The following is a 25,400-nucleotide window of genomic DNA, read 5'->3' on the forward strand; positions in this document are numbered from 1 at the left end:
GCTCACAACGCAAGACACATCACTAATGAGCTAGCTGATTAAAAACATGACAACCTAATTAGCAGTAGAGGCATGTACATGCTTGTACCTTTGGAGGATGTGTCAGAAGAACCGTTGACTTGAGTATTTAAAAAAAACACATATTTATTTATTTATCTATCTATGAAATGCTTTGAGGGATAGGCGGCTGTAGGGGATATTGCTGTCAGTATGGGTACTGTATCATCAAGAGAACCTCTTTAAAATGTCTAATGTCTCCTGCAGATTTTCACATTGACAGCTGCAATAACAACCTAATAGGCCAATTACAGAAATCGCGCCAACCTCTCCCGAAGCCCTTGGAAGTAAAAAATAATTATGCTATTACATTTTAGTGTACGCTCGTATCCAGAGCGACTTACATTTTTATAATTTTTTTGTACTGGTCCCCTGTGGGAATCGAACCCACAACCCTGGCGCTTGCCATGCTCTACCAATTGAGCTACACAGGACCTATTACACGTGTGTCAAATGAATTGACCTTAATGTTTCAGGTTTCCCTGAAATAACACATCTCGCTCCACTCAAAAATGCTTGAAAACATAAACTGATATCAGATTAGGCCTAAGGGAAACATGAAATGAGTTGATTGGGCCTAAAAGCAGAGGGTGAGAAAAAAATGTTGGCCCGCCGAAATAACTTTTTATGTCATTTCAATGGGGGATGGAGGATGGGATTCAGCCCAGGGCTTGACATTTCCTGTATTCAAGTTTCTTATTGTAGGGAGCTGAGGTCTAACCGTAGAAGAGCATGGCTTTGTCTCAAATGTCACCCTATTCCATATATAGTGCACTACGTTTGACATCAGCCCATTGGGCTCTGGTAAAAACTAGTGCACTATGTAGGGAATAGGGTGCCATGTTAGGGAAGAAGGCAAGAGGAATGGCTGGGAGACAGAATCAGTCAGAGTAATACCATTAGCAAGGAAGGAGAATCTGATTATTCACTGTTCTGCGGGAATACAATGCCATATAAAACATTACATTTGCCAAAATCAAATCAAAAGGTGTCCTTGTTCGTTTTTGATTTAATAACAGGGAAAAGGGATGTCAATACTTTATGTTTTTCCCTCCACGTTGCATGTTGCCTAGCCTGTCAAGTCCATGGGGGAAAAATATACCACCAAACACAAGAACATTCAAAGAGAGAGAGAGAGAGAGAGAGAGAGAGAGAGAGAGAGAGAGAGAGAGAGAGAGAGAGAGAGAGAGAGAGAGAGAGAGAGAGAGAGAGAGAGAGAGAGAGAGAGAGAGAGAGAGAGAGAGAGAGAGAGAGAGAGAGAGAGAGAGAGAGAGAGAGAGAGAGAGAGAGATTGAGACATAATTATGAAAATGATGTGCAGCTATGAAAAATAAAGAAACATGAAAACAGATGGAAAGGGAGGGGGAGCCTTGGACCTCCGACCTCACAGAAACGCAGTCTAATAGTGATCATAGACTCACCCATCCCCATCTACACTACCAGAGGAGGGTGAGGAGAGGGGCTCCTGTCTTTATCCCAAACAGCACCCTACTCCCTACCTTTTTTCAAAAGTTGTGCATTATATATAGGGAATAAGGTGTCATTTGGGACCCACATACTGCTTACCCCATAGCATAGACCATGACTTCAAGAGCTCCGCTCAACTCCACCTTACACAAACAGCCATATGGAACACATTTCCCTGCAAATGTACTTGACTGGTGCACATAAAGACAGAGGGCGTATCCCAAATGGCATCCTATTCCCTATATAGTGCACTACTTTTGATCAGGGCCCACAGGGCTAGATAGTATGAAAAGAGAAGGCAAGGCTAAGCCTGGGCCGGGATGGATAAAACCTACAGTTGGATAATGGATAATGACGCCACTCCCCCTTTAAATTGTTTCACACAGATCCAATTCCTGTCAATTTATTAACAGCGGGGCTAGTCCATTTGCGGTGAGGAGGGGTGTGCCGCCCCCAGGCTACAGCTCCGTTCACAGAGCGCTCCGTGTGGTCCACCACTTCCTCTACTCAGCCCAGAGAACTCCGAGAACGGACACAAATGGGAAGTGGCTTTCTTTATCGCCACATCTCAGACTTTAAGCACCTCAATACATCTCAGACTAAGTATCTCCTCCATATAGGAAGTACATCAAAAACAGACCCGCCTGGTTATTAGGACCATGTGCACGCATTCTCCTGAGACGTTTAAAAGGCATTTAAGAGCTGGTACATCTCTAAAGAATTAGATATAGAATGATATGCGCTCATTCTGTAGGTCTACATTTTACTGCTCTTGGCAGTAGTCCACTGTATGTACTGGAGAAGAGGGGTGAAAATGTTATTACATAGGGAGTAATGGACATGCATAATCCAATGTTCCCCTTGAGTTCTCTCTCTCTCTCTCTCTCTCTCTCTCTCTCTCACACTCTCTCTCTCTCTCTCTCTCTCTCTCTCTCTCTCTCTCTCTCTCTCTCTCTCTCTCTCTCTCTCTCTCTCTCTCTCTCTCTCTCTCTCTCTCTCTCTCTCTCTCTCTCTCTCTCTCTCTCTCTCTCTCTCTCTCTCTCTCTCTCTCTCTCTCTCTCTCTCTCTCTCTCTCTCTCTCTCTCTATATCTCAGAACAGAAACACAATTTTGTATCTAAGAACCACGGCAGTATGATAAAGGCAAGGGCCCTGAATTGCAGTGTCTGTCCATGTTATCTGTGAGTAGCCATTATCACACAACCAACCACACAACAGAAAGTGAATCCCTATACTGCTCCCTGTGGCTGTGCTTGGGTTAATGCAACTTTGTAGCTGATTGCAATGGCACAGAACACAGTACAGAGTTGTATTATCACTAGAAACCGTCTTATCCCTTTTGCCCCTGGTCTCGACCAAGTCAAGTGACTGCACTTACAAAGAGCTTACGCTTCACATGATTTCACGATAACCAGTTCAACACACATACGCTGTTTCTCCCTCCCGCATGGGCAAGGAATGTCCTGGATCCCCCTTGACTGTACTGCTTCTATGGTGGCTGAGTTTGTAGCCTTGTATGTTACGGGCGGATTCATTGTAATCCAAAGGAATTCACGTAAATAAGAGTTTTAATAGGATCCGGTGGTGTTTTTGATCCAGTACCAGTATAGTGGTGGAACACTCTCCTGGTCTGTGTGTTCATGCTGAACATGCTTCTCCGAGGCTCAAATGGCACCCTGTTCCCTAGGGCCCATAGGGCTCTGGTCAAAAATAGTGCGCAATATAGGGAATAGGGCGCCTTTTGGGACACAACCCATCCATCCCACCCAACAACAAAGATAACATGTTATTGCTTAAGAACAGAGAGGCAGCCCTCGTGGAACATTCATGCGGTTTATTATGATGAACATCTGGAAATCCCCTCTCAGAAGGAATCTGCACCTTAGGCCTACGATGTGGGAGAGAGAGAAAACAAGACGAGGGCTAATTGTGTGTATTGGCTCAGGTTGTGTGACAGCCAGGCATAGGCTGTACATTACCACCATTATTCTATTATAGAAGACTGGAGGAGTCAGAGTTCTGACCGGAACATTATCGCTATAGAGTCTGAGGCAGGGTTCTGCAGGGAGAGAGAAAGAGAGAGAGAAAGAGAGAGCAGACCCACCTCAGTTCACTTTTAAGAGAGCTGGGGCTAAACCCTCGCCGGTAACACAACATTAAAAACACACTAAATCTCCTCACTCTGTCTGTCTTTCTGTTTGTCTTCCTCTCTGGCTGTCTGTCTCTATCTATCGCTCTCTCTCCCTCTATATATTCAGTGTAAATCTCTCTCTCTCTCCCTCTATATATTCAGTGTAAATCTCTCTCTCTCTCTATATATATATATATATTCAGTGTATATCTATCTCTCTCCCTCTCCATATACAGTGTATATCTATCTCTCTCCCTCTCTATATTCAGTGTATATCTATCTCTCTCTCTCTATATTCAGTGTATATCTATCTCTCCCTCTCCATATACAGTGTATATATATCTCTCTCTATATTCAGTGTATATCTATCTCTCCCTCTCCATATACAGTGTATATCTATCTCTCTCTATATTCAGTGTATATCTATCTCTCTCCCTCTCCATATACAGTGTATATCTATCTCTCCCTCTCCATATACAGTGTATATCTATCTCTCTCTCTCTCTATATTCAGTGTATATCTATCTATCTCTCTCCCTCTCCATATACAGTGTATATCTATCTCTCTCTCCCTCTCCATATACAGTGTATATCTATCTCTCTCTCCCTCTCCATATACAGTGTATATCTATCACTCTCTCCCTCTCCATATTCAGTGTATATCTATCTCTCCCTCTCCATATACAGTGTATATCTATCTCTCTCTCTCTCCATATTCAGTGTATATCTATCTCTCTCCCTCTCCATATACAGTGTATATCTATCTCTCTCTATATTCAGTGTATATCTATCTATCTCTCTCCCTCTCCATATTCAGTGTATATCTATCTCTCTCCCTCTCCATATACAGTGTATATCTATCTCTCTCTCCCTCTCCATATACAGTGTATATCTATCTCTCTCTCCCTCTCCATATACAGTGTATATCTATCTCTCTCTCCATATTCAGTGTATATCTATCTCTCTCTCCCTCTCCATATTCATCTCTCTCCATATAAAGTGTATATCTATCTCTCTCCCTCTCCATATACAGTGTATATCTATCTCTCTCCCTCTCCATATACAGTGTATATCTATCTCTCTCCCTCTCCATATACAGTGTATATCTATCTCTCTCCCTCTCCATATACAGTGTATATCTATCTCTCTCTATATTCAGTGTATATCTATCACTCTCTCCCTCTCCATATTCATCTCTCTCCATATAAAGTGTATATCTATCTCTCTCCCTCTCCATATACAGTGTATATCTATCTCTCTCTCCCTCTCCATATTCAGTGTATATCTATCTCTCTCCCTCTCCATATACAGTGTATATCTATCTCTCTCTCCCTCTCCATATACAGTGTATATCTATCTCTCTCTCCCTCTCCATATACAGTGTATATCTATCTCTCTCTATATTCAGTGTATATCTATCTATCTCTCTCCCTCTCCATATTCAGTGTATATCTATCTCTCTCCCTCTCCATATACAGTGTATATCTATCTCTCTCTCCCTCTCCATATACAGTATATATCTATCTCTCTCTCCCTCTCCATATACAGTGTATATCTATCTCTCTCTATATTCAGTGTATATCTATCACTCTCTCCCTCTCCATATTCATCTCTCTCCATATAAAGTGTATATCTATCTCTCTCCCTCTCCATATACAGTGCATATCTATCTCTCTCCCTCTCCATATACAGTGTATATCTATCTCTCTCCCTCTCCATATACAGTGTATATCTATCTCTCTCCCTCTCCATATACAGTGTATATCTATCTCTCTCTATATTCAGTGTATATCTATCACTCTCTCCCTCTCCATATTCATCTCTCTCCATATAAAGTGTATATCTATCTCTCTCCCTCTCCATATACAGTGTATATCTATCTCTCTCTCCCTCTCCATATACAGTGTATATCTATCTCTCTCCCTCTCCATATTCAGTGTATATCTATCTCTCTCCCTCTCCATATTCAGTGTATATCTATCTCTCTCTCCCTCTCCATATTCAGTGTATATCTATCTCTCTCTCCCTCTCCATATAAAGTGTATATCTATCTCTCTCCCTCTCCATATACAGTGTATATCTATCTCTCTCCCTCTCCATATACAGTGTATATCTATCTCTCTCTATATTCAGTGTATATCTATCACTCTCTCCCTCTCCATATTCAGTGTATATCTATCTCTCTCTCCCTCTCCATATAAAGTGTATATCTATCTCTCTCCCTCTCCATATACAGTGTATATCTATCTCTCTCTCCCTCTCCATATACAGTGTATATCTATCTCTCTCCCTCTCCATATACAGTGTATATCTATCTCTCTCTCCCTCTCCATATTCAGTGTATATCTATCTCTCTCCCTCTCCATATACAGTGCATATCTATCTCTCTCTCCCTCTCCATATACAGTGTATATCTATCTCTCTCTCCCTCTCCATATTCAGTGTATATCTATCTCTCTCCCTCTCCATATACAGTGTATATCTATCTCTCTCCCTCTCCATATTCAGTGTATATCTATCTCTCTCCCTCTCCATATACAGCGTATATCTATCTCTCTCTCTATATTCAGTGTATATCTATCTCTCTCTCCCTCTCCATATACAGTATATATCTATCTCTCTCTATATTCAGTGTATATCTATCTCTCCCTCTCCATATACAGTGTATATCTATCTCTCTCTATATTCAGTGTATATCTATCTCTCCCTCTCCATATACAGTGTATATCTATCTCTCTCTCCCTCTCCATATACAGTATATATCTATCTCTCTCCATATACAGTGTATATCTATCTCTCTCTATATTCAGTGTATATCTATCTCTCCCTCTCCATATACAGTGTATATCTATCTCTCTCTATATTCAGTGTATATCTATCTCTCCCTCTCCATATACAGTGTATATCTATCTCTCTCTATATTCAGTGTATATCTATCACTCTCTCCCTCTCCATATTCAGTGTATATCTATCTCTCTCCCTCTCCATATACAGTGTATATCTATCTCTCTCTCCCTCTCCATATACAGTGTATATCTATCTCTCTCTCCCTCTCCATATACAGTATATATCTATCTCTCTCTCCCTCTCCATATACAGTATATATCTATCTCTCTCTCCCTCTCCATATACAGTGTATATCTATCTCTCTCTATATTCAGTGTATATCTATCACTCTCTCCCTCTCCATATTCATCTCTCTCCATATACAGTGTATATCTATCTCTCTCTCCCTCTCCATATACAGTGTATATCTATCTCTCTCCCTCTCCATATTCAGTGTATATCTATCTCTCTCCCTCTCCATATTCAGTGTATATCTATCTCTCTCCCTCTCCATATACAGTGTATATCTATCTCTCTCTCCTCTCCATATACAGTGTATATCTATCTCCTCCCCTCTCCATATACAGTGTATATCTATCTCTCTCCCTCTCCATATACAGTGTATATCTATCTCTCTCTCCCTCTCCATATACAGTGTATATCTATCTCTCTCTCCTCTCCATATACAGTGTATATCTATCTCTCTCCCTCTCCATATACAGTGTATATCTATCTCTCTCTCCCTCTCCATATACAGTGTATATCTATCTCTCTCCCTCTCCATATACAGTGTATATCTATCTCTCTCCCTCTCCATATACAGTGTATATCTATCTCTCTCTCCTCTCCATATACAGTGTATATCTATCTCTCTCCCTCTCCATATACAGTGTATATCTATCTCTCTCCCTCTCCATATACAGTGTATATCTATCTCTCTCTCCCTCTCCATATACAGTGTATATCTATCTCTCTCCCTCTCCATATTCAGTGTATATCTATCTCTCTCTCCCTCTCCATATACAGTGTATATCTATCTCTCTCCCTCTCCATATTCAGTGTATATCTATCTCTCTCCCTCTCCATATTCAGTGTATATCTATCTCTCTCTCCCTCTCCATATACAGTGTATATCTATCTCTCTCCCTCTCCATATTCAGTGTATATCTATCTCTCTCCCTCTCCATATTCAGTGTATATCTATCTCTCTCTCCCTCTCCATATTCAGTGTATATCTATCTCTCTCCCTCTCCATATTCAGTGTATATCTATCTCTCTCCCTCTCCATATACAGTGTATATCTATCTCTCTCCCTCTCCATATTCAGTGTATATCTATCTCTCTCTCCCTCTCCATATTCAGTGTATATCTATCTCTCTCCCTCTCCATATTCAGTGTATATCTATCTCTCTCCCTCTCCATATTCAGTGTATATCTATCTCTCTCTCCCTCTCCATATTCAGTGTATATCTATCTCTCTCCCTCTCCATATTCAGTGTATATCTATCTCTCTCCCTCTCCATATTCAGTGTATATCTATCTCTCTCCCTCTCCATATTCAGTGTATATCTATCTCTCTCCCTCTCCATATTCAGTGTATATCTATCTCTCTCCCTCTCCATATTCAGTGTATATCTATCTCTCTCCCTCTCCATATTCAGTGTATATCTATCTCTCTCTCCCTCTCCATATTCAGTGTATATCTATCTCTCTCTCCCTCTCCATATACAGTGTATATCTATCTCTCTCCCTCTCCATATACAGTGTATATCTATCTCTCTCTCCCTCTCCATATACAGTGTATATCTATCTCTCTCCCTCTCCATATACAGTGTATATCTATCTCTCTCCCTCTCCATATTCAGTGTATATCTATCTCTCTCCCTCTCCATATACAGCGTATATCTATCTCTCTCTCTATATTCAGTGTATATCTATCTCTCTCTCCCTCTCCATATACAGTGTATATCTATCTCTCCCTCTCCATATACAGTGTATATCTATCTCTCTCTATATTCAGTGTATATCTATCTCTCCCTCTCCATATACAGTGTATATCTATCTCTCTCTATATTCAGTGTATATCTATCACTCTCTCCCTCTCCATATTCAGTGTATATCTATCTCTCTCCCTCTCCATATACAGTGTATATCTATCTCTCTCCCCTCTCCATATACAGTGTATATCTATCTCTCTCTCCTCTCCATATACAGTGTATATCTATCTCTCTCTCCCTCTCCATATACAGTATATATCTATCTCTCTCTCCCTCTCCATATACAGTGTATATCTATCTCTCTCTATATTCAGTGTATATCTATCACTCTCTCCCTCTCCATATCATATTCATCTCATATAAAGTGTATATCTATCTCTCTCCCCTCTCCATATTCAGTGTATATCTATCTCTCTCCCTCTCCATATTCAGTGTATATCTATCTCTCTCCCCTCTCCATATACAGTGTATATCTATCTCTCTCCCTCTCCATATTCAGTGTATATCTATCTCTCTCCCTCTCCATATTCAGTGTATATCTATCTCTCTCTCCTCTCCATATTCAGTGTATATCTATCTCTCTCTCCCTCTCCATATAAAGTGTATATCTATCTCTCTCCCTCTCCATATACAGTGTATATCTATCTCTCTCTCCCTCTCCATATACAGTGTATATCTATCTCTCTCCCTCTCCATATTCAGTGTATATCTATCTCTCTCTCCCTCTCCATATACAGTGTATATCTATCTCTCTCTCCCTCTCCATATACAGTGTATATCTATCTCTCTCTCCCTCTCCATATACAGTGTATATCTATCTCTCTCCCTCTCCATATACAGTGTATATCTATCTCTCTCTCCCTCTCCATATACAGTGTATATCTATCTCTCTCTCCCTCTCCATATACAGTGTATATCTATCTCTCTCCCTCTCCATATTCAGTGTATATCTATCTCTCTCCCTCTCCATATACAGTGTATATCTATCTCTCTCTCCCTCTCCATATACAGTGTATATCTATCTCTCTCTCCCTCTCCATATACAGTGTATATCTATCTCTCTCCCTCTCCATATACAGTGTATATCTATCTCTCTCCCTCTCCATATACAGTGTATATCTATCTCTCTCCCTCTCCATATACAGTGTATATCTATCACTCTCTCCCTCTCCATATACAGTGTATATCTATCTCTCTCCCTCTCCATATACAGTGTATATCTATCTCTCTCTATATTCAGTGTATATCTATCTCTCTCCCTCTCCATATACAGTGTATATCTATCTCTCTCTATATTCAGTGTATATCTATCTCTCTCCCTCTCCATATACAGTGTATATCTATCTCTCTCCCTCTCCATATACAGTGTATATCTATCACTCTCTCCCTCCACATATTCAGTGTATATCTATCTCTCTCCCTCTCCATATACAGTGTATATCTATCTCTCTCCCTCTCCATATACAGTGTATATCTATCTCTCTCCCTCTCCATATTCAGTGTATATCTATCTCTCTCCCTCTCCATATACAGTGTATATCTATCTCTCTCCCTCTCCATATACAGTGTATATCTATCTCTCTCCCTCTCCATATACAGTGTATATCTATCTCTCTCTATATTCAGTGTATATCTATCTCTCTCCTCTCCATATACAGTGTATATCTATCTCTCTCTATATTCAGTGTATATCTATCACTCTCTCCCTCTCCATATACAGTGTATATCTATCTCTCCCTCTCCATATACAGTGTATATCTATCTCTCTCTATATTCAGTGTATATCTATCACTCTCTCCCTCTCCATATACAGTGTATATCTATCTCTCCCTCTCCATATACAGTGTATATCTATCACTCTCTCCCTCTCTATATACAGTGTATATCTATCTCTCCCTCTCCATATACAGTGTATATCTATCTCTCTCTATATTCAGTGTATATCTATCTCTCTCCTCTCCATATACAGTGTATATCTATCTCTCTCTATATTCAGTGTATATCTATCACTCTCTCCCTCTCCATATACAGTGTATATCTATCTCTCCCTCTCCATATACAGTGTATATCTATCTCTCTCCCTCTCCATATACAGTGTATATCTATCTCTCTCCCTCTCCATATACAGTGTATATCTATCTCTCTCTATATTCAGTGTATATCTATCTCTCCCTCTCCATATACAGTGTATATCTATCTCTCTCTATATTCAGTGTATATCTATCTATCTCTCTCCCTCTCCATATACAGTGTATATCTATCTCTCTCTCCCTCTCCATATACAGTATATATCTATCTCTCTCTCCCTCTCCATATACAGTGTATATCTATCTCTCTCTATATTCAGTGTATATCTATCACTCTCTCCCTCTCCATATTCATCTCTCTCCATATAAAGTGTATATCTATCTCTCTCCCTCTCCATATACAGTGCATATCTATCTCTCTCCCTCTCCATATACAGTGTATATCTATCTCTCTCTATATTCAGTGTATATCTATCACTCTCTCCCTCTCCATATTCATCTCTCTCCATATAAAGTGTATATCTATCTCTCTCTATATTCAGTGTATATCTATCTCTCTCCCTCTCCATATACAGTGTATATCTATCTCTCTCCCTCTCCATATTCAGTGTATATCTATCTCTCTCTCCCTCTCCATATACAGTGTATATCTATCTCTCTCTATATTCAGTGTATATCTATCACTCTCTCCCTCTCCATATTCATCTCTCTCCATATAAAGTGTATATCTATCTCTCTCCCTCTCCATATACAGTGTATATCTATCTCTCTCCCTCTCCATATTCAGTGTATATCTATCTCTCTCCCTCTCCATATTCAGTGTATATCTATCTCTCTCTCCCTCTCCATATTCAGTGTATATCTATCTCTCTCTCCCTCTCCATATAAAGTGTATATCTATCTCTCTCCCTCTCCATATACAGTGTATATCTATCTCTCTCTCCCTCTCCATATTCAGTGTATATCTATCTCTCTCTCTATATTCAGTGTATATCTATCTCTCCCTCTCCATATACAGTGTATATCTATCTCTCTCTATATTCAGTGTATATCTATCACTCTCTCCCTCTCCATATTCAGTGTATATCTATCTCTCTCCTCTCCATATACAGTGTATATCTATCTCTCTCCCCTCTCCATATACAGTGTATATCTATCTCTCTCTCCTCTCCATATACAGTATATATCTATCTCTCTCTCCCTCTCCATATACAGTGTATATCTATCTCTCTCTATATTCAGTGTATATCTATCACTCTCTCCCTCTCCATATTCATCTCTCTCCATATAAAGTGTATATCTATCTCTCTCCCTCTCCATATACAGTGCATATCTATCTCTCTCCCTCTCCATATACAGTGTATATCTATCTCTCTCCCTCTCCATATTCAGTGTATATCTATCTCTCTCCCTCTCCATATTCAGTGTATATCTATCTCTCTCTCCCTCTCCATATACAGTGTATATCTATCTCTCTCTATATTCAGTGTATATCTATCACTCTCTCCCTCTCCATATTCATCTCTCTCCATATAAAGTGTATATCTATCTCTCTCCCTCTCCATATACAGTGTATATCTATCTCTCTCCCTCTCCATATTCAGTGTATATCTATCTCTCTCCCTCTCCATATTCAGTGTATATCTATCTCTCTCTCCCTCTCCATATACAGTGTATATCTATCTCTCTCTCCCTCTCCATATACAGTGTATATCTATCTCTCTCCCTCTCCATATTCAGTGTATATCTATCTCTCTCCCTCTCCATATTCAGTGTATATCTATCTCTCTCCCTCTCCATATTCAGTGTATATCTATCTCTCTCTCCCTCTCCATATACAGTGTATATCTATCTCTCTCCCTCCACATATTCAGTGTATATCTATCTCTCTCCCTCTCCATATACAGTGTATATCTATCTCTCTCCCTCTCCATATACAGTGTATATCTATCGCTCTCTCCCTCCACATATTCAGTGTATATCTATCTCTCTCCCTCTCCATATACAGTGTATATCTATCTCTCTCCCTCTCCATATACAGTGTATATCTATCTCTCTCCCTCTCCATATACAGTGTATATCTATCTCTCTCCCTCTCCATATACAGTGTATATCTATCACTCTCTCCCTCTCCATATACAGTGTATATCTATCTCTCTCCCTCTCCATATACAGTGTATATCTATCTCTCTCTATATTCAGTGTATATCTATCTCTCTCCCTCTCCATATACAGTGTATATCTATCTCTCTCCCTCTCCATATACAGTGTATATCTATCACTCTCTCCCTCTCCATATTCAGTGTATATCTATCTCTCCCTCTCCATATACAGTGTATATCTATCTCTCTCTATATTCAGTGTATATCTATCTCTCTCTATATTCAGTGTATATCTATCTCTCCCTCTCCATATACAGTGTATATCTATCTCTCTCTATATTCAGTGTATATCTATCTCTCTCCATATACAGTGTATATCTATCTCTCTCTATATTCAGTGTATATCTATCTCTCTCCCTCTCCATATACAGTGTATATCTATCACTCTCTCCCTCTCCATATTCAGTGTATATCTATCTCTCCCTCTCCATATACAGTGTATATCTATCTCTCTCTATATTCAGTGTATATCTATCACTCTCTCCCTCTCCATATACAGTGTATATCTATCTCTCCCTCTCCATATACAGTGTATATCTATCTCTCTCCCTCTCCATATTCAGTGTATATCTATCTCTCTCCCTCTCCATATACAGTGTATATCTATCTCTCCCTCTCCATATACAGTGTATATCTCTCTCTCTATATTCAGTGTATATCTATCACTCTCTCCCTCTCCATATACAGTGTATATCTATCTCTCCCTCTCCATATACAGTGTATATCTATCTCTCTCTATATTCAGTGTATATCTATCACTCTCTCCCTCTCCATATACAGTGTATATCTATCTCTCCCTCTCCATATACAGTGTATATCTATCTCTCTCCCTCTCCATATACAGTGTATATCTATCTCTCTCCCTCTCCATATACAGTGTATATCTATCTCTCTCCCTCTCCATATTCAGTGTATATCTATCTCTCTCCCTCTCCATATACAGTGTATATCTATCTCTCTCCCTCTCCATATACAGTGTATATCTATCTCTCTCCCTCTCCATATACAGTGTATATCTATCTCTCTCCCTCTCCATATACAGTGTATATCTATCTCTCTCTCTATATTCAGTGTATATCTATCTCTCTCCCTCTCCATATACAGTGTATATCTATCTCTCCCTCTCCATATACAGTGTATATCTATCTCTCTCTATATTCAGTGTATATCTATCACTCTCTCCCTCTCCATATACAGTGTATATCTATCTCTCTCCCTCTCCATATACAGTGTATATCTATCTCTCTCCCTCTCCATATTCAGTGTATATCTATCTCTCTCTCCCTCTCCATATTCAGTGTATATCTATCTCTCTCCCCTCTCCATATTCAGTGTATATCTATCTCTCTCTCCCTCTCCATATACAGTGTATATCTATCTCTCTCTCCCTCTCCATATACAGTGTATATCTATCTCTCTCTCCCTCTCCATATACAGTGTATATCTATCTCTCTCCCTCTCCATATACAGTGTATATCTATCTCTCTCTCCCTCTCCATATACAGTGTATATCTATCTCTCTCTCCCTCTCCATATACAGTGTATATCTATCTCTCTCTCCCTCTCCATATACAGTGTATATCTATCTCTCTCTCCCTCTCCATATACAGTGTATATCTATCTCTCTCCCTCTCCATATACAGTGTATATCTATCTCTCTCTCCCTCTCCATATACAGTGTATATCTATCTCTCTCCCTCTCCATATACAGTGTATATCTATCTCTCTCCCTCTCCATATACAGTGTATATCTATCTCTCTCTCCCTCTCCATATACAGTGTATATCTATCTCTCTCTATATTCAGTGTATATCTATCACTCTCTCCCTCTCTATATACAGTGTATATCTATCTCTCCCTCTCCATATACAGTGTATATCTATCTCTCTCTATATTCAGTGTATATCTATCACTCTCTCCCTCTCCATATACAGTGTATATCTATCTCTCTCCCTCTCCATATACAGTGTATATCTATCTCTCTCCCTCTCCATATTCAGTGTATATCTATCTCTCTCTCCCTCTCCATATTCAGTGTATATCTATCTCTCTCCCTCTCCATATTCAGTGTATATCTATCTCTCTCTCCCTCTCCATATACAGTGTATATCTATCTCTCTCTCCCTCTCCATATACAGTGTATATCTATCTCTCTCCCTCTCCATATACAGTGTATATCTATCTCTCTCTCCCTCTCCATATACAGTGTATATCTATCTCTCTCTCCCTCTCCATATACAGTGTATATCTATCTCTCTCTCCCTCTCCATATACAGTGTATATCTATCTCTCTCCCTCTCCATATTCAGTGTATATCTATCTCTCTCTCCCTCTCCATATTCAGTGTATATCTATCTCTCTCCCTCTCCATATTCAGTGTATATCTATCTCTCTCTCCCTCTCCATATACAGTGTATATCTATCTCTCTCTCCCTCTCCATATACAGTGTATATCTATCTCTCTCCCTCTCCATATACAGTGTATATCTATCTCTCAGTGTATATCTATCTCTCCCTCTCCATATTCAGTGTATATCTATCTCTCTCCCCTCTCCATATACAGTGTATATCTATCTCTCTCTCCTCTCCATATACAGTGTATATCTATCTCTCTCCCTCTCCATATACAGTGTATATCTATCTCTCTCCCTCTCCATATACAGTGTATATCTATCTCTCTCCCTCTCCATATACAGTGTATATCTATCTCTCTCCATATTCAGTGTATATCTATCTCTCTCTCCCTCTCCATATACAGTGTATATCTATCTCTCTCTATATTCAGTGTATATCTATCACTCTCTCCCTCTCCATATACAGTGTATATCTATCTCTCTCCCTCTCCATATACAGTGTATATCTATCTCTCTCCCTCTCCATATACAGTGTATATCTATCTCTCTCTCCCTCTCCATATACAGTGTATATCTATCTCTCTCCCTCTCCATATACAGTGTATATCTATCTCTCTCTCCCTCTCCATATACAGTGTATATCTATCTCTCTCTATATTCAGTGTATATCTATCTCTCTCCCTCTCCATATTCAGTGTATATCTATCTCTCTCTCCCTCTCCATATACAGTGTATATCTATCTCTCTCCCTCTCCATATACAGTGTATATCTATCTCTCTCCCTCTCCATATACAGTGTATATCTATCTCTCTCCCTCTCCATATACAGTGTATATCTATCTCTCTCCCTCTCCATATACAGTGTATATCTATCTCTCTCCATATTCAGTGTATATCTATCTCTCTCTCCCTCTCCATATACAGTGTATATCTATCTCTCTCTATATTCAGTGTATATCTATCACTCTCTCCCTATATACAGTGTATATCTATCTCTCTCCCTCTCCATATACAGTGTATATCTATCTCTCTCCCTCTCCATATACAGTGTATATCTATCTCTCTCTCCCTCTCCATATACAGTGTATATCTATCTCTCTCCCTCTCCATATACAGTGTATATCTATCTCTCTCCCTCTCCATATACAGTGTATATCTATCGCTCTCCCTCTCCATATACAGTGTATATCTATCTCTCTCACCCTCTCCATATACAGTGTATATCTATCTCTCTCACCCTCTCCATATACAGTGTATATCTATCTCTCTCTCCCTCTCTATATACAGTGTATATCTATCTCTCTCTCTCTCTCTCTCCATATTCAGTGTATATCTATCTCTCTCTATATACAGTGTATATATCTCTCTCTCTCCATATTCAGTGTATATCTATCTCTCTCTATATACAGTGTATATCTATCTCTCTCTATATACAGTGTATATATCTCTCTCTCTCCATATTCAGTGTATATCTATCTCTCTCTATATACAGTGTATATCTCTCTCTCTCCATATTCAGTGTATATCTATCTCTCTCCATATACAGTGTATATCTATCTCTCTCTCCCTCTCCATATACAGTGTATATCTATCTCTCTCACCCTCTCCATATACAGTGTATATCTATCTCTCTCTCCCTCTCTATATACAGTGTATATCTATCTCTCTCTCCATATTCAGTGTATATCTATCTCTCTCTATATACAGTGTATATATCTCTCTCTCTCCATATTCAGTGTATATCTATCTCTCTCTATATACAGTGTATATCTATCTCTCTCTATATACAGTGTATATCTATCTCACTCTATATACAGTGTATATCTATCTCTCTCTATATACAGTGTATATCTATCTCTCTCTATATACAGTGTATATCTATCTCTCTCTATATACAGTGTATATCTATCTCACTCTATATACAGTGTATATCTATCTCTCTCTATATACAGTGTATATCTATCTCTCTCTATATACAGTGTATATCTATCTCACTCTATATAAAGTGTATATCTATCTCTCTCTATATAAAGTGTATATCTATCTCACTCTGTATAAAGTGTATATCTATCTCTCTCTATATACAGTGTATATCTATCTCTCTCTATATACAGTGTATATCTATCTCTCTCTATATACAGTGTATATCTATCTCACTCTATATAAAGTGTATATCTATCTCTCTCTATATACAGTGTATATCTATCTCTCTCTCCCTCTCCATATACAGTGTATATCTATCTCTCTCTGTCTTGCTGGTATGGGAACATGCAAATCAGTGCCTGAAGGGACGATTGACTAGGGCTTATTTCAGTAAGCAACACAACCTCAAACCAAACAGTTACATTCACAAATGAACTTAACACTCCAACAGTTTGTTTTACCAGGGCCAGGGGGTGAATGAGGACGCAAAGGTGATTTCTAGATGTTTATGTCTGAATCTGAGGCCTATCATTGATCAGGTCCTCATGTTGGTTTGGAGAGACAGAGAGAGCATTTTTTCCCCTGACCACAACCCACACACAACTCTAAGTTACAACCAATTACATCTACCACCATGTGTCTATGGTTACAACTGTTTACATGGAGTGTCAACATTTCAAAAGATTCTACACCATGCAGGCCATGCTGCATATTACACACGTCTCGTAGGGATGTGGATACTTTTTTCTTTGTCATAAATAACAGATATTTTAACATCATTTCAACCTTGAGTTTCATGTCCTTCCTGGTTGTGGTTTTGTGTTGTTGCCAGATGACACGATTTCAATTGAATCCCTTAGCAAAGTTCAAATAACGTCTCTCCTACCATCTCACTTAACCCGTTCTGTCAGTGTGATTCTACATTACTATGAAAACGACACATGAAAGAGTAACATGAATAAAGTAGGCCCCCGTAACTCCTGGGACCGCCTATATCTTATTACAGAGGAACATTGGGAGACTTTCAACAGTGTAAACAATCAGGAACAATTAGGCTCTCCGTGGCCTCTTTTCCTTAGACGCCTCTGGCTACATCCCAAATGGAGCCCTACTACCTATATAATGTCCTAATTTGACCAGAGCTCTGGTCAAAAGTAGTGCACTGTATAGGGAATAGGGTGCCGTTTGGGATGTAGACTGAGTATCTGCGTAAATAGTCAAATGCTCTTTCGCTTCGCATAGCAGTGAAGACAATGTGAAACGATTAAACAAAGCTACATGGCTTTGATTATTCAATAAGGCAAACACTGAGGCTAAGCTATGATTAATACAGACCGTTTGACTTATTTTTTAGCACTAAAGATAAGCTATTATAAAGATATGGTAAATAGAGACCGTTAGACCACTCTATGGGCATTATGGCTAAACTATTGTAAAGATATGGTAAATAGACTCCGTTAGACCACTCTATGGGCATTTTGGCTAAACTATTGTAAAGATATGGTAAATAGACTCCGTTAGACCACTCTATGGGCATTATGGCTAAACTATTGTAAAGATATGGTAAATAGACTCCGTTAGACCACTCTATGGGCATTTTGGCTAAACTATTGTAAAGATATGGTAAATAGAGTCCGTTTGACCACTCTATGGGCATTTTGGCTAAACTATTGTAAAGATATGGTAAATAGAGTCCGTTTGACCACTCTATGGGCATTTTGGCTAAACTATTGTAAAGATATGGTAAATAGAGTCCGTTAGACCACTCCATGGGCATTATGGCTAAACTATTGTAAAGATATGGTAAATAGAGTCCGTTAGACCACTCTATGGGCATTATGGCTAAACTATTGTAAAGATATGGTAAATAGAGTCCGTTAGACCACTCTATAGACATTATGGCTAAACTATTGTAGATATATGGTAAATAGAGTCCGTTAGACCACTCTATAGAAATTATGGCTAAACTATTGTAAAGATATGGTAAATAGAGTCCGTTTGACCACTCTATGGGAATTATGGCTAAACTATTGTAAAGATATGGTAAATAGAGTCCGTTTGACCACTCTATGGGCATTATGGCTGAACTATTGTAAATATATGGTAAATAGAGTCCGTTAGACCACTCTATGGGCATTATGGCTAAACTATTGTAAAGATATGGTAAATAGAGTCCGTTTGACCACTCTATGGGCATTATGGCTAAACTATTGTAAAGATATGGTAAATAGAGTCCGTTAGACCACTCTATAGACATTATGGCTAAACTATTGTAAAGATATGGTAAATAGAGTCCGTTAGACCACTCTATGGGCATTATGGCTAAACTATTGTAAAGATATGGTAAATAGAGTCCGTTTGACCACTCTATAGACATTATGGCTAAACTATTGTAAAGATATGGTAAATAGAGTCCGTTAGACCACTCTATAGACATTATGGCTAAACTATTGTAAAGCTATGGTAAATAGAGTCCGTTAGACCACTCTATGGGCATTATGGCTAAACTATTGTAAAGATATGGTAAATAGACTCCGTTAGACCACTCTATGGGCATTTTGGCTAAACTATTGTAAAGATATGGTAAATAGACTCCGTTAGACCACTCTATGGGCATTATGGCTAAACTATTGTAAAGATATGGTAAATAGACTCCGTTAGACCACTCTATGGGCATTTTGGCTAAACTATTGTAAAGATATGGTAAATAGAGTCCGTTTGACCACTCTATGGGCATTTTGGCTAAACTATTGTAAAGATATGGTAAATAGAGTCCGTTTGACCACTCTATGGGCATTTTGGCTAAACTATTGTAAAGATATGGTAAATAGAGTCCGTTAGACCACTCCATGGGCATTATGGCTAAACTATTGTAAAGATATGGTAAATAGAGTCCGTTAGACCACTCTATGGGCATTATGGCTAAACTATTGTAAAGATATGGTAAATAGAGTCCGTTAGACCACTCTATAGACATTATGGCTAAACTATTGTAGATATATGGTAAATAGAGTCCGTTAGACCACTCTATAGAAATTATGGCTAAACTATTGTAAAGATATGGTAAATAGAGTCCGTTTGACCACTCTATGGGAATTATGGCTAAACTATTGTAAAGATATGGTAAATAGAGTCCGTTTGACCACTCTATGGGCATTATGGCTGAACTATTGTAAATATATGGTAAATAGAGTCCGTTAGACCACTCTATGGGCATTATGGCCAAGCTATTGTAAAGATATGGTAAATAGAGGCCGTTTGACCACTCTATGGGCATTATGGCTAAACTATTGTAAAGTTATGGTAAATAGAGTCCATTTGACCACTCTATGGGCATTATGGCTAAACTATTGTAAAGATATGGTAAATAGAGTCCGTTTGACCACTCTATGGGCATTATGGCTAAACTATTGTAAAGATATGGTAAATAGAGTCCGTTAGACCACTCTATAGACATTATGGCTAAACTATTGTAAAGCTATGGTAAATAGAGTCCGTTAGACCACTCTATGGGCATTATGGCTAAACTATTGTAAAGATATGGTAAATAGAGTCCGTTTGACCACTCTATAGACATTATGGCTAAACTATTGTAAAGATATGGTAAATAGAGTCCGTTAGACCACTCTATAGACATTATGGCTAAACTATTGTAAAGCTATGGTAAATAGAGTCCGTTAGACCACTCTATGGGCATTATGGCTAAACTATTGTAAAGATATGGTAAATAGAGTCCGTTTGACCACTCTATAGACATTATGGCTAAACTATTGTAAAGCTATGGTAAATAGAGTCCGTTAGACCACTCTATGGGAATTATGGCTAAACTATTGTAAAGATATGGTAAATAGAGTCCGTTAGACCACTCCATGGGCATTATGGCTAAACTATTGCAAAGATATGGTAAATAGAGTCAGTTAGACCACTCTATGTGAATTATGGCTAAACTATTGCAAAGATATGGTAAATAGAGTCCGTTAGACCACTCTATAGACATCATGGCTAAACTATTGTGAAGATATGGTAAATAGAGTCCGTTTGACCACTCTATGGGCATTATGGCTAAACTATTGTAAAGATATGGTAAATAGAGTCCGTTTGACCACTCTATGGGCATTATGGCTAAACTATTGTAAAGATTTGGTAAATAGAGTCCGTTTGACCACTCTATGGGAATTATGGCTAAACTATTGTAAAGCTATGGTAAATAGAGGCCCTATGGGCATTTTGGCATGTGTGAGGAGACTGGTGTTACAATTGAGCATGCAAACTGGCTTGACAATGGTCAACTTAAAGCGTTCGACAATGAGTGCAATGCATATATGGTCACTATGGTCATAGCATTGCTCTGTCTCAAATCAATTTTAAACACTCATTAGGGATGTTAAGACGGAAAATGTCTGGTGGGAAATGTTGCTCCTACGAGAAGAGAATGGAGGCCAAATATTTTAACCAGCGGGGTTCAATACACTGACCCATAATTGAGGAAATGGTTCTATTCCAAATGGTGATTAGCCTGTCATCTTTTCACAGGAAGTCGGAGCACAAGCCGCTATGTCTGTCTCAAACCATTACATCGCAAAGATACACAGCTATTTGACCTTTGACCTGGTGACTCACTTCCCACCATGCTGGATCTGACAGGGTATATTATTCTGTCCGCACCCCAAATAGCACCATATTCCGTCTAGAGTGCACTACTTTTGACCAGGGCCCATGGACCTCCATTTGGCCTCCATTTCTCCCATAGGGCTCTCGTCAAAAGTAGTGCACTATAAGGAATAGGGTGCAACTTGCACACTCTGTGTTGTTAGATCAAGATAAAAATGAATGACCTTTAACCGCAGGATGGAAACCACTGGAGGACAAAGGAAACATTGTCAGAGCTCTTATCATTATAATCAGTGTGAGAGCAAAATGAAGAAACACATTCACATGTTGAAGAACATTTGTTTTGTCAATGGCAAGGATGGCAAACACGAATAACGGTTTCTTATTATGAATCGGCACAGCAATAAATTGAACTGACTGCATGTCAGTGACTGACATTGGAGAAATAGAAAGAGTTATTTTTTTCACACACAGCAGGAGAAGTAAAAGTAAAGCCATACACCTAAATAACCAAAGGAATGACATTGATTACATTTAGCCAATTAAAACCCAAACAAATCCCACTGCAGTATAAGATCAATCAAAGAGCGAAAAACAAGGAAAAACGTCCCTTTGAATCTAATTAAAAAAGTATTCTTAATTAACTCTGACGAGATTGAAATGAAGGAATTTTAAGATCTCTCTCAATTTGTCTCAACATTCTTAATATTCACTGTCACTGTCAACTCATCTTATTTCATTTCATCATCCTCCCAATGTAGAGTCATTTTTTTTTAAAGTAATGAATATCTGAGAAAGATGAGAACTTTAATAATTAGTAATTACTTCCAGGTCTGAGGTCACAGCAGAGGATTAGAAGTAAAGTCCTGTAAAAAGGCCTGTTACGAGACGCCTAAGTAGAATAAATGACTGAGGTTGTCCAGGTTCAGTTTTCAGGGGTTTGTGTTGGGTTAGGTGGGCTGGTAATTCTAGTTATTTTGGATGTCCGTGCAGTGTTGGACTGGGGAGCTGGGTTAGGTTAGACTGTTGGCTGGTTTGGGTTAGGTGGTTGAGGTTAGTGTGGAGGTCCGTGCAGTGTTGGACTGGGGAGCTGGGTTAGGTTAGACTGTTGGCTGGTTTGGGTTAGGTGGTTGAGGTTAGTGTGGAGGTCCGTGCAGTGTTGGACTGGGGAGCTGGGTTAGGTTAGACTGTTGGCTGGTTTGGGTTAGGTGGTTGAGGTTAGTGTGGAGGTCCGTGCAGTGTTGGACTGGGGAGCTGGGTTAGGTTAGACTGTTGGCTGGTTTGGGTTAGGTGGTTGAGGTTAGTGTGGAGGTCCGTGCAGTGTTGGACTGGGGAGCTGGGTTAGGTTAGACTGTTGGCTGGTTTGGGTTAGGTGGTTGAGGTTAGTGTGGAGGTCCGTGCAGTGTTGGACTGGGGAGCTGGGTTAGGTTAGACTGTTGGCTGGTTTGGGTTAGGTGGTTGAGGTTAGTGTGGAGGTCTGTGCAGTGTTGGACTGCGGAGCTGGGTTAGGTTAGACTGTTGGCTGGTTTGGGTTAGGTGGTTGAGGTTAGTGTGGAGGTCCGTGCAGTGTTGGAGGCTGCTGGCTGGTTTGGGTTAGGTGGTTGAGGTTAGTGTGGAGGTCCTTGAAGCACTGAGCTGGGTTGGGTTTTGCTGGTGGTTGGGGTTGATGCGCTGGTCCATATTGCAGGTTGTTAGACACTCACCCAGGGCTGCTCGAAGCTGTATGTGCGCCGTCGGTCATCAGGGTCCTCCTCTCCTCTGGCCTGCTGGAACTCAACCCTCAGACGCCGTATCCGGTCATGGTTACTTGGCGCCAGTCGATTGCTGCGGAACCAAAGAGGACACAGAGCGTAAGAGGAGAAGGGGAATATAAGCACAGACCAGTAACAGCATTATATCATGTTTTACAATGGTGTCACAAAGAGTCACACAGTGAATTGTACAGACATCATTATTACCCATATGTGGATCGTGGCAAGTGTACTGTATTGTTTTACAGGTTCAGCCATAGTAGTACGGCACCCCTGGAGCAAATTAGGGTTACATGCCTTGCTCAAGGGCACATCAACAGATTTCTCATCGTGTCGGCTAGGGTATTCAAACCAGCGACCTTTCAGTTACTGGCCCAATTAATATAATTTTCAACCATTTTAGAATGAAACGTGTTGTCTAAATTGTGTTCCATACAGAACAAATGAACTAATATCTTGTCAAACCCCCCATCCATTCATACTGTACAGTACATTTGGCATAGAGAAAAAGACCCTTATGAGCCATTGTGAGTGATCCATGTTCCTTTTAGACTGGGAGAAGAGCCTATATTATTGGTCTTTATGGGGTAGTGTCGTCATTAAACAGTGCTGCTGTTGGAGACTTGTATGCATCCCTTTCATTACTGGCTTTCAGAGGCCTGACAATAGGAACCAATACTCTCCCCTCTGTTAATCAGCCTGCCAATAGGAACCAATACTCTCCCCTCTGTTAATCAGCCTGACAATAGGAACCAATACTCTCCCCTCTGTTAATCAGCCTGACAATAGGAACCAATACTCTCCCCTCTGTTAATCAGCCTGCCAATAGGAACCAATACTCTCCCCTCTGTTAATCAGCCTGCCAATAGGAACCAATACTCTCCCCTCTGTTAATCAGCCTGACAATAGGAACCAATACTCTCCCCTCTGTTAATCAGCCTGCCAATAGGAACCAATACTCCCCCTCTGTTAATCAGCCTGCCAATAGGAACCAATACTCTCCCCTCTGTTGATCAGCCTGCCAATAGGAACCAATACTCTCCCCTCTGTTAATCAGCCTGCCAATAGGAACCAATACTCTCCCCTCTGTTAATCAGCCTGACAATAGGAACCAATACTCTCCCCTCTGTTAATCAGCCTGTCAATAGGAACCAATACTCTCCCCTCTGTTAATCAGCCTGCCAATAGGAACCAATACTCTCCCCTCTGTTAATCAGCCTGTCAATAGGAACCAATACTCTCCCCTCTGTTAATCAGCCTGCCAATAGGAACCAATACTCTCCCCTCTGTTAATCAGCCTGCCAATAGGAACCAATACTCTCCCCTCTGTTGTTCAGCCTGTCAATAGGAACTAATAATCTCCCCTCAGTTGATCAGCCTGTCAATAGGAACCAATAATCTCCCCTCCGTTGATCAGCCTGTCAATAGGAACCAATACTCTCCCCTCCGTTAATCAGCCTGTCAATAGGAACTAATACTCTCCCCTCCGTTGATCAGCCTGTCAATAGGAACCAATACTCTCCCCTCTGTTAATCAGCCTATCAATAGGAACCAATACTCTCCCCTCCGTTGATCAGCCTGTCAATAGGAACTAATAATCTCCCCTCTGTTGATCCGCCTGTCAATAGGAACTAATATTCTCCCCTCCGTTAATCAGCCTGCCAATAGGAACCAATACTCTCCCCTCCGTTGATCTGCCTGTCAATAGGAACCAATACTCTCCCCTCAGTTAATCAGCCTGTCAATAGGAACCAATAATCTCCCCTCAGTTAATCAGCCTGTCAATAGGAACCAATACTCTCCCCTCCATTAATCAGCCTGCCAATAGGAACCAATACTCTCCCCTCCATTAATCAGCCTGTCAATAGGAACCAATACTCCCCCCTCCGTTAATCAGCCTGTCAATAGGAACCAATACTCCCCCCTCCGTTAATCAGCCTGTCAATAGGAACCAATACTCTCCCCTCTGTTAATCAGCCTGCCAATAGGAACCAATACTCTCCCCTCTGTTAATCAGCCTGCCAATAGGAACCAATACTCTCCCCTCTGTTAATCAGCCTGTCAATAGGAACCAATATTCTCCTATGTTAATCAGC

At 39.9% G+C, this 25,400-nt stretch overlaps 1 protein-coding gene across 3 annotated transcripts in view; it reads right to left on the reverse strand.

Moving 5' to 3' along the window:
• LOC123991147 (partitioning defective 3 homolog) overlaps positions 1-25,400 on the reverse strand; it is a 625,449-nt gene that overhangs the window by 17,236 nt on the left and 582,813 nt on the right. For all 3 annotated transcript variants that reach the window (XM_046292394.1, XM_046292392.1, XM_046292393.1), the window contains one exon: positions 23,257-23,377. In XM_046292394.1, the coding sequence (XP_046148350.1) occupies positions 23,257-23,377 (121 nt within the window). The remainder of the gene's footprint in view (positions 1-23,256; positions 23,378-25,400) is intronic.

This window comes from Oncorhynchus gorbuscha, linkage group LG12, assembly GCF_021184085.1.
Source record: "Oncorhynchus gorbuscha isolate QuinsamMale2020 ecotype Even-year linkage group LG12, OgorEven_v1.0, whole genome shotgun sequence".
NCBI lineage: Eukaryota > Metazoa > Chordata > Actinopteri > Salmoniformes > Salmonidae > Oncorhynchus > Oncorhynchus gorbuscha.